The sequence below is a fragment of the Salmo salar genome, chromosome 13 (genome assembly GCF_965601325.2).
Source record: "Salmo salar chromosome 13, fSalSal1, whole genome shotgun sequence".
Taxonomy (NCBI): Eukaryota; Metazoa; Chordata; class Actinopteri; order Salmoniformes; family Salmonidae; genus Salmo; species Salmo salar.
The window spans coordinates 94,106,412-94,116,987 of NC_138303.1; the positions used below are offsets into that span (position 1 = coordinate 94,106,412).

The 10,576-nt window shown below is 40.6% G+C and overlaps 2 protein-coding genes across 4 annotated transcripts; one reads left to right on the plus strand and one right to left on the minus strand.

Moving 5' to 3' along the window:
- Positions 1 to 607: 607 nt before the first annotated feature.
- Positions 608 to 5,059, plus strand: LOC106568192 (serine/arginine-rich splicing factor 9). 3 transcript variants are annotated; one of them, XM_014138317.2, is made up of 5 exons: positions 608 to 710; positions 2,649 to 2,828; positions 3,015 to 3,199; positions 3,978 to 4,150; positions 4,266 to 5,059. In XM_014138317.2, the coding sequence occupies exons 2-5, from the start codon at positions 2,671 to 2,673 to the stop codon at positions 4,494 to 4,496; spliced, it is 747 nt and encodes a 248-aa protein (XP_013993792.1). In that variant the 5' UTR covers positions 608 to 710; positions 2,649 to 2,670; the 3' UTR covers positions 4,497 to 5,059. The 3 variants fall into 3 exon arrangements, with proteins under 3 accessions (XP_013993792.1, XP_013993793.1, XP_013993795.1); XM_014138318.3 differs by having other exon boundaries at positions 612 to 710; positions 2,295 to 2,828; XM_014138320.3 differs by having other exon boundaries at positions 622 to 710; positions 2,652 to 2,828.
- Positions 5,060 to 5,154: 95 nt separating this feature from the next.
- Positions 5,155 to 6,524, minus strand: LOC106568193 (TP53-regulated inhibitor of apoptosis 1). The gene is made up of 2 exons (XM_014138321.3): positions 6,246 to 6,524; positions 5,155 to 5,866 (listed from the first exon to the last, which is right to left on the minus strand). The coding sequence occupies exons 1-2, from the start codon at positions 6,417 to 6,419 to the stop codon at positions 5,789 to 5,791; spliced, it is 252 nt and encodes an 83-aa protein (XP_013993796.1). The 5' UTR covers positions 6,420 to 6,524; the 3' UTR covers positions 5,155 to 5,788.
- Positions 6,525 to 10,576: the final 4,052 nt, after the last annotated feature.

Below are 10,576 nucleotides of genomic sequence, written 5' to 3' on the forward strand. Positions count from 1 at the left end.
AAGTACTGAGTAAAGGGTCTGAATACTTTTGTAAATGTAATATTTCAGTTGTTTCTTTTTAAATAACATTTCTTAACCTGTTTTTGCTTTGTCATTGTGGGGTATTGTGTATCCACTGTTGAGGGAAAAAACTATTTAATCCATTTTAGAATAAGGCTCTAATGTAACAAAATATGGGGAAAGTCAAGGGGTCTGAATACTTTACAAATGCACTGTATTTTCAACGTAATTTTGCTTACTGGGAAGGCATAACAGAAACATGGACAGAATATTGACAGAAGCATAAAATGTCTTGAGTAGGCCAGTCAAGGAGATTGACATGAAATTAGTGTCAATTATCTGATGATAGAGACAGCATAGGCCTATAGAATTCAATATCATCAGATACATTTTTTGTCATCTTATGCACTGTCATTTAATCCATAGCTTCTAACTAACTTAATTTGAGAGTGATTATTCGCCAGCCCCATCCAACCATCAGTTCGCTACACAAAGTGGCAGGGTCAGTTTGTCGAAATTACAGATTGTGCCATGCCTTCAAGGGGAAGATTTTTTTGATTAGCCTGCCCTATGCAAATTCGTTCTGTCTCAAAAGTGGGCGGGTATTTCTGACGTAGCGAACCAGCGACAACTCGAGCTGACTTCCTGCTTTGAGGCTAGGAAGAAACTGCTCGGTAGCCTTCCACATATTTTCCAAATATTACTCTGAGGTATGTCTGAAATTATATGTTTTTAATAGCAAATAATTTGTTATTCATAAAGGTTAATAACCGATCTAAATACTTGTTGCTATTTACATTTTAAAATTAAAGAGGGGAGTAGACTAGTTAACGTTATCATGGACGGAAACAACAAAAGAGGACTAAAGTTACCTAGCTAGCTCGAACTAGAGTTGAACGTCGCTACCAAGCTAGCCAGTTAATCATTCACGCATTGTAGTGTTATAACACATTTTCGGACCTAGCGAACTGTAGACGTAACGTTATCTAGTTAATCGAATTCAATAGGGGGAAAAAGTACACTCAAAAGCATGTTTTGTCGAATGCAAACACATTTGGTAACTAACATTAGTATTATCGTGACTCCATTGGGTTCTCGAGGGCTAACACATAGGTAGCTAGCCATGTTGTTAGCTTAGCATGCTAACTTTATTTAGCGGGCTGACTTGTTTCTGACTGTGTATACTTGTAACTGCCAGACCTTGGCTGCTTTCCAAACACTTAAGACACACCCTATCCCCTCAGCCCCCACTTCTGATGACGTCTGATGAGTATACTCGTCACTCGTCGGGCGGCAGCGTAGCCTAGTGGTTAGAGCGTTGGGCCAGTAACCGAAAGGTTGCTAGATCCAATCCCCGATCTGACAAGGTACAAATCTGTCGTTCTGCCCCTGAACAAGGGGCAGTTAACCCACTGTTCCTAGGCCGTCATTGAAAATAAGAATTTGTTCTTAACTGACTTGCCTAGTTAATTAAAGGTTAAAACATTTTTTTTTTTAAACTTGCAGGGTGAGGGGGGAAGAAATGATTTTTAAATGGACCGCCCTTGCCCGGAAATTCGTCATTCATCCATGCCGCGAAGATTGTGTTTTCGGTTGTGGGTGCTTTATATATGCTATGGTCATTTATTATTGCATGTCTATTAGCTATATTATTAGAAGGAAAATGTTTATTTCTACAATTTCCTAAAGCTAACCAAAAAAAAGCATCATTACTTTTAAGAGACGTGTGGGCATTAGTAGCACAATTTCTAACTTATTTACATTCACTTTTACTTACACTTGTATGTTGACTCCATATTGACGTTGAGGTTTTAAGTTTTGGCAGACTTTTCTTAGCGGATATAATCATCGAAAATTTAATTATGGGGCGTGTCAGGCAGCGAAGTGAACATAGTTGTACACTCGCAAACTCCATTAAAAACGAGGGCTGAGGGGCTTACGTTGCAAATTTCCCTTGCTAGACCGCGGGGATTCCCCCAAGGCCTGAGTGTTTAGGGCCGAGGGCTGTCTACTTTGAGTTTGAAGCGCAGCCTTTCTTTAGATTTTGCCTCCTAGTAAGCTAACTGTAACCCGCCTCTTTTTGCTACAGAACCTATTGAAGTGGTTTGTTATGATATGTCACATTGAAGGAAGGTCAGTAGTACCACAAATACATTAAATGTCTTTTAAAGAAAGTATTTCTGGTAGTACTAGCTTGTTAGCCACTAACTAGTGCATGTTCAAAATACTTCTGCTAGATAGTTGTATAATTTATGAGTCCAAGGCATTCATCAGCATTACCCTGTGTTCTAAAGCTTTCAGACTCTGGTCCAAGGTGCTGTGCAGATTATATTGAACTCAACATTTACAACTCCTGCTCCACAAAGATTCTAGATTTTTCCAAATTAAAGCATTAGAAGAGGATGGATTGGGACTAGGATTAGGATACGGATTCTATACCATTTTTTGTATGCAATTTAAAAGCATTAGAAGAGGACGGACTAGGATTTGGATTAGGATACGGATTCTAGATGTTTTTTATTTATTTAAAGCATTAGAAGAGGATGGACTAGGATTGGGACTAGGATTAGGATACGGATAATCTCCACCATTGTTCTTGGAATCGATCAGTGAGTTTGAAGCCTGCAGGTGCCTTCGGTTTATTTTAGCAGGGCCTAACCAATACCAACAATGACTGACGGAAGGATCTACGTGGGAAATCTTCCAATGGACGTCCAGGAGAAGGACATAGAGGATCTCTTCTTCAAATATGGAAAAATCCGGGATATCGAACTAAAGAATAACAGGGGAACCATCCCTTTTGCTTTTGTTCGCTTCGATGATCCACGGTGAGTTCCAGGGATGATCTAGTGCGTGTACAAGTCCAATCACAATTCCTGGCTGTTTGGCAAGCTGTTCTCCTCTGATTTAGTAACATCACCAGGGACTGACCTCAGGGAACGGATGGAGAAGGCGTTGCCAAGTGTATTTCCCTTAGGCAAGTAAGTAAGGAGTTCTGTGCTCTCTTCTCTTAGGGATGCGGAAGACGCGGTCTATGGAAGGAATGGATATGGATTCGGAGACTCCAAGCTGCGTGTAGAATACCCTCGCTCCTCTGGCGCCAAATTTAGTGGCCCTATGGGAGGAGGAGAAGGAGGGGGTCCTAGGGGGAGGTTTGGGCCCCCAACTCGGAGATCTGAGTTCCGGGTGATAGTGACTGGTAGGTGGACGTTCTGAGTCGTAGGAAGTGTTATTTTTGTCTCTCTCTCTCTTGGCGGACTGGAGGTCAAGGGGACTAAGTGGAGGTCAAGTCAGCTGCCCAAAACAAACACGAGCAAAACAATAAAAACTCAAACTGATCATGTTGACTGCATAAACCCAAACACCCGGCCATAGTGACTGGTAGGTGTATGTTTTATAAATTTTTGTTTTAGCCATTGCTTGGAGGTATTTCGCTATTGTATCTAGGGCTGGGACGATACCAGTATCACGGTACTCATTAGTGTCGTGGCAAGGAAACAACACGAAGCGGATCTTCTTTAGGAAAACAGCCCTAATGTTGAAAACAAACATCATCATCTTGTCATCCAGAGTCACATTTATTTTCCTAGCTATAGCACACTATTTTATATACAGCAGGTTTTCTAAAGGACTAAAGAGTTATCTAGATGCTGGTATCGTCCTGGCCCTAACTGTATCTGTGTTGTATAGCTAGAAGAGCTTATTTCTTAGGTTTCAACACAACTGGCAGTCAGATAGTACTTTTCTTTCAAATCAAGGGAAAATACTAGTAGTGACTGACTATTTGCATACTTATACTATCCCTCAAAGCTTTGGCTGAAATGTAAATACAAATGTGAATTGGGTACATGCCACCTGAAACAGGTCTATAGAAACTTTACTTGAAAACCCATATTTGATGACATCAAAAATATCACTCTTTCACTCCAACGAGCAGAGGTTTTGGTAAAATGACAATGTTCTGTATCCCCTCCCAGGCTTGCCCCAAACCGGGAGCTGGCAGGATCTGAAAGACCATATGCGTGAGGCAGGGGATGTGTGTTTCGCCGACGTGCAGCGAGATGGTGAAGGAGTGGTGGAGTTTGTCCGTCGGGAGGACATGGAATACGCCCTGCGCAGACTGGACAGGACTGAGTTCCGTTCCCATCAGGTGAGTACACCTCTCCACGGTAAAACAAGACATATGAGTGCATTTGCGAGTCAAATCAAGCTTATTCAAGCTCATGAAGGAAAACGGGTCGTCTTTCATTTGCTCTGTCTCTCAGGGGGAGACGGCGAACATTCGTGTCCACGGAGAGCGTGGTGCCAGTTACGGTCGCTCGCGGTCTCGCTCCAGATCCCCCCGGGGGCGTGGCTACTCACCACCTTACCAAAGCAGAGGGTCCCCTCCACAGCGCTATCAGTCACCCCCACGCCGCCTTGTGTCCCGCCATAGCCCCCCAGCGAGGCGACACCCAGTACCGTACCATAGCCCGCCCCCACGCCACTATCGATAGACCTGCCGGCCATTCACAAGAGGGCACTGATGATTAGGGGCAGTTTATTATTTTTATCCCAGATCTCAAATAATTGTCCCCCTTTTGCTTGCTATGTACATTCCTTTATCAGTCACCCCTGCCCTCCTGTTGGCCTTAATATTCCTGATTTCCTTAAGCTTCAGCTCCCCATGTCAGGTCACTAGTCAGCTCAGTTCTGATGTCTGGTGAGACCATTTGTTAACATGCCAATTAACTGGTCTTGCTGCTCAAGTACATGTATGAACATTATCAGTTTGATGAACACTGCCCTGAGAAGTGCGACACCCAACAAAAACTAAATGTGAACATCTACCTGCATCGTCTATTCCTTTTTAAATGAATTGTAAGTGTGTGTGAACCTCTAAGAATGAATGAATACGTTTGGAAATCGATTTTGATTGTAATCTGGTAAACCTCTGAAAATCCCATGTTTTATTTTAAAGAAATATTGAACTTCAGCCAGTTCATTCCTCTGTTTTTGTAACCTGTGGTGTCTATATGCAAGCATTTTGTTTTCAATTAAAACACTGAAACAAACCCAACACCTGTACTCAATGGTTTGTCACATTGCAGATTAGGTTTCCTGTGTGACACATTGATGTCCATCCACAGAGCTAAAAATATTACTTGGCAGTAATGAAACATGATTCTCCGATTTATTGCTTTGTCAATGTACATGTCAATCACAGCATTACATTGCATCATACACAGAAAAAAAAAATCATACTCTGAAGTGCAATGGAGCTAAGACTGAGACAGACAAAACATCTGCTCTTGCACAGTGCAAACCAAATAAACGACCTTGTATGATGTTTGAGCTTTCTCTTCTAGCCCAATACTTCCACATTAATGCCTTCTTCAGTTGTCTTGAGGGACATTAAGCCAGGGCACTTTTATAATAGACATCAACAATTCTATAACTGAAAAGGATGAAACTCCCTTTGCAAAGCATCATAGTCCTTTACAATGAATGAGTATCTGATGTGATCATGGATATTTATTGGTCTGACCCAAATGTCTGGATTCATAGCTTCCACTTGTAATCCATGCCAAACATACAAATTACAATACCCATCGTCATGTAATTTAGCATGTTGGATCCTTCATATGAATGCTCATTAGTCTCCACATTAGAAGGACAGCGACCTTAAACAAAACCCAATCCAAGATAAAAGGGTGGAAACCCTGTACATGGTCCATGGCAAGCCCAGTGAGCAATGCAAGTGAGTCATAGGGCACAAAGTTGTTGGGGAGATCCTCCATCACATCTGTCAGCTGTCTGGTTTCTCTTTATTGGGGCCCATGAATTCTACACCATCAATGGGAATGTTCTTTTCTTTGATGGCCTTCTGCAAATACAAGCACAACATATGTAGTTGTATCATTAGATGAGACACTTGCATCCAACATTTAAAAATATTAAATAATAATGGATTCTGAGAAGACAATAGGCCTATATCATGAATTGAGGATATTTATTTCCAATACATAGATGTCCTTAAGTCAACGATGTTTTATAACAAAGTAGCTAAGTTTCCCCTTGCATCTGTGCTTCAGCACTTTGAATAATGTACTTCTTCTGGGGCCTAATATCATGACAGCTGACACAATGGTGTTGCATCATGGCTGTTTTGGTTACCTAGAAGTAAGGTACAGCATCAATGAGTGGTGATTATGAGCAGATAGCTAGCTAACAACATTTGTCCGTGTTTGATATCATGTATTTACCTGGACACAATGCTGATATTTCTTGAACATTTCGGTACAGGGATCACCGCTTCGATCTTCCTTCAAGAATTTCTCAGCAAACCAACGGTTAAAACACTGGTCATATTCCCGTTTTAGGTCAGTGCAGCCCTCTCCAACACTGTTCATCTTCAAGACAGAATAACCATAGAACATATGAGAATAAGAAATACTGAAGGAATAAAGTTTACGGTCAATTATTTCAGCTTAAGTGTCTCTTCCGCACAGCTCACTTGACTTTCCTTGAACCATGTGGTCTGATTGGCCAGACAGCATGGCGTATATTGATGACGTAATTGAACAAGCGACACATCGTAAATCTACACCACAGACAGAAGGGTCTAATTGTGGGGCTTGCGAAGCAAAAGCTCCAGCTTCAATCTTCGACATACTTATTATTATTATTCATTAGCACGATACTCCTCTTACACAGTTCAAACTAGAAACGCCGTTCAAACTTTAAAACGTGCAGGATGGTCATGCTTGAGTTTCTTGTATACTGGTTTATTACATCTTTTTTTACATTTTATCTTTTGTTTTTCATCCCCTTTTATGGGACTTCCTCAAGATTCTAAAAGGCCACATTGTGACATCAATTACAATTTACATTCACTGTAAATGCAATAATGCAACTTTTGACACAAATCAGCTACTTTGACCACTTTGCAACAACTTAAACAAAAAGTTAGAGCGTTTACATCTTTGTCTACTTCTCTGCTACTCAAATCTGGCGTTTGAAAGTCAAATTATATTCTGATACAAAGTTACCGCTGTTTTAGTAACCACATCAACATTTTCTCTAACTTTTTTGTAAACTGCTGTTTCGACCACTACCCCAACAAGTTAGACAAAAAGTTAGAGGGTATGAAATCTTCTTCTACTTCTGTTATTCATATCTGTTCTCGGAACCATAATATTCACTACGGATCTCATGGTACAGCTGTTTTAGTAACTACATTACCACATTTTCTCCCAACTTTTCCCAAACAACTGCCGTTTTGACCACTCCCCCAACAAGTCAGACAAAAACATTGAGGGTATGAAATCTTCCCCTACTTCTCTGCTTTTCAGATCTGAAAACGGATTATGGATAGTGTTTACCAATCTGTAGATAGAGCTTTTTTTAAACCCATCAACTGCTCTCTTTCTAGCTGCAGTAAGTCAACAGCTGCAAATTCCAATAGTACTGTATATATACAGTACCAGTCAAAAGTTTGGACACACCTACTCATTCAAGGGTTTTTCTTTATTTTACTATTTGAACTATGAAATAACACATGGAATCATGTTGTAACCAAAAAAGTGATTTTAGATTCTTCAAAGTAGCCACCTTTTGCCTTGATGACAGCTTTGCACACTCTTGGCATTTGGGGGGATGAAGGATTTTGTCTAACACTGTCATGAATCCAGCAAATAACTTCTGTGGGTCAGAGTGCAGTATTTAGTTAATATTAAAGCACAAACTTAGTGTATGTCTCTCACACTCTCGTTAGCCATAAGGGAGCAGTGTTGCAAAGGCTACTGTTGCCTAACAACGCTTGACTAGCAGGAATGAATGTCTTCATAGTTCTTCAAATTTCCATGATTTGTCAATCTGTTTCATATGGAACAGCTAAACTGTGTTCGAATACTCATACTAACCATACTTTTTGTAACGTAAATTGAGTATGTAGTATGCTTATTGGTTATAGTATGGATATAGTTAGTATGCCTAAAGTTCCCAGATGTCATTATAAATTCACCAAAATACAAAGTATACAAGCAGTGGACACAAGATGGCGTCACTTTGAGCGGGTGTATTTGAACATACGTCCCGACAAACCAGCAAGATTATGATCAAAACTCAAGGATTTTGATACTTTTCTTTGGTAAACTGATCCTTACCTATATGAAGTAACAGAAGGATATTGGAAAACATGGTGATCACACAACTACATGGGCAGAAGAAACCGAAAAAGCCAAGGCATGGCTGAACAGATGGTAATAACCTCATGCTAGCAGCGAGACAGAAGCATGTAGTCCATGTGAAGATTTCCAGAACTCATGGCAAAATACTCCTTATTTTCACCACTGTCACCTGTGCCGAGTAAGAGCCTTCCTACCAAATACAGGGCAGTCGAAAATTGTTCAACCAGCCCTGACATTCTCAAAGCAATCTTTCAGAAACTGGCCATCATTGAAAAGACAACAGAGACTACCTCCAAATCAATGGAGTCTCTCTCAGCCACTGTGCAGCAGCTCCTCAAACAAGTGTCAACCCACAGAGAAAAAATACTGACCATGGAAACTGAAGTACAGAAACTGCAACAGAATATCATCGTAGTCCAGCGCCACAGGCGGAAATGGAACCTGAAACTGCATGGGGTACCAGACGAGGAAGGGGAGAACATACGGAGCATTACCATTGACATCTTCAGGAAAGTAGCACCCAGGATTCGAAGACAAGCTCACGGATGTCGTTGACGTGGTGCACCGCCTGGGAAAGCAAAGGGATGGACGGATCTCCTCGGCCAACCATCATGCAATTCACAATGAGAATCTACAGAGATGGAAAGAAGCCAAGGAGTCCATGTTTTTCATGGAGAATAAACTACGCATCAAAGAGGCTCTAACTCCAGAAGATGCTGCTGAAAGGGAAAAACTTTGGCCGGTGGTAAAAAAAAGGCTAGAGAAGAAGGGAAGAGAGCATCTTTCAGCTGCCCTTTTACATTTATCGATGGAAAGAAAATCGATTGCCAGGACCTCAAGTGAATGTCATGAGACTACTGAATGTTTTGAAAGCACTGTGCTCAGGTAAATAGCTACATTGACTTGAAATCGATGTTGTCCTATTCTTCATATGAAAACAATAAGTTCATTGTCATTCTTACATTCACCCCGTTTTATATCACCAGGTTTGTAAATGTGAATACAGGTTCATCATATTGATCATATTGATTCTTTCTTTCTTTCTCTCTCTCTCTCTCGGAGGACCTGAGCCCTAGGACCATGCCTCAGCACTACCTGGACTGATGACTCCTTGCTGTCCCCAGGCCACCTGGCCATGCTGCTGCTCCAGTTTCAACTGTTCTGCCTGCGGCTATGGAATCCTGACCTGTTCACCAGACGTGCTACCTGTCCCAGACCTGCTGTTTTCTACTCTCTAGAGACAGCAGGAGCGGTAGAGATACTCTGAATGATTGGCTATGAAAAGCCAACTGACATTTACTCCTGAGGTGCTGACCTGTTGCACCCTCAACAACCACTGTGATTACTATTATTTGACCCTGCTGGTCACCTATGAACATTTGAACATCTTGGCCATGTTCTGTTATAATCTCCACCCGGCACAGCCAGAAGAGGACTTCATAGCCTGGTTCCTCTCTAGGTTTCTTCCTAGGTTTTGGCCTTTCTAGGGAGGTTTTCCTAGCCACCGTGCTTCTACACCTGCATTGGTTGCTGTTTGGTGTTTTAGGCTGGGTTTCTGTACAGCACTTTGAGATATCAGCTGATGTAAGAAGGGCTTTATAAATAAATTTGATTTGATTTGATCACAACTACCTTGGTTTATTGTAGTCCAGTTCTTTCTCTAAGCTCAGGTTTCCATACTAGCTACCTAGCTTACTAGTTCAAATAGTTAACAAGTTATTCATATTACTACACTATTTGTTTTATTATTGTTATTTTTTTTTTTTCAAGTTATACAACATTTTGAATTCAATGCACTAAATATTGTATCTCTAAATGCCAGGGTTTTACGAAACATAACTAAAAGAAAAACACTTTTTTTAATGTTGTAAATACTCTAATGCATATCTCATTCTACTCCAGGAAACTCACTCCTGCGATTCAGATTCTAGTTTTTGGAAATCACAATGGGGAAATAATGTTTATTAGTCATGGGTCTAATCACTCAGCTGGTACTATGATATTGCTTCATACATTTAGAGGCGATATTTCAGTCATGTGTGTCCAAAGATGGGAGATGGGTTATATTGATCTCCAAACTAGATAATGCTTGTTTTATTATATGCAATGTGTATGGGTAAAATTCTCACACCTCAAATAATACTTTCTTTTTGGATCGTGCTGATAAGCTTACTGAGCTGCAAAACAAGTATACAAATGCATGGCTTATAATAGCTGGAGACTTTAATTAAACTCCTGATAACTTTTTAGATAGATTTCCACCTAGAATAGCGCAAAGATCTCAGAATAGTGACATTATCACTTCATTTTGCAGTAAACTGACAGTGGTTGATACATGCCATTTCTTTAATTCAAACTTAAACGAATACACCTGGTGTAATAGGTCAATGATGATCAGATCCAAA

What these genes read in the sequence shown, in the direction of transcription:
- LOC106568192 (XM_014138317.2), top strand. Translation starts at nt 2,671, where the DNA reads ATGACTGACGGAAGGATCTACGTGGGAAATCTTCCAATGGACGTCCAG. An exon ending in GTTCGCTTCGATGATCCACG is followed by an intron (nt 2,829 to 3,014) that starts GTGAGTTCCAGG and finishes CTCTTCTCTTAG; the next exon opens with GGATGCGGAAGACGCGGTCT. An exon ending in GTTCCGGGTGATAGTGACTG is followed by an intron (nt 3,200 to 3,977) that starts GTAGGTGGACGT and finishes ATCCCCTCCCAG; the next exon opens with GCTTGCCCCAAACCGGGAGC.
- LOC106568193 (XM_014138321.3), bottom strand. Translation starts at nt 6,419, where the DNA reads ATGTTCTATGGTTATTCTGTCTTGAAGATGAACAGTGTTGGAGAGGGC. An exon ending in AATATCAGCATTGTGTCCAG is followed by an intron (nt 5,867 to 6,245) that starts GTAAATACATGA and finishes TTGTATTTGCAG; the next exon opens with AAGGCCATCAAAGAAAAGAA.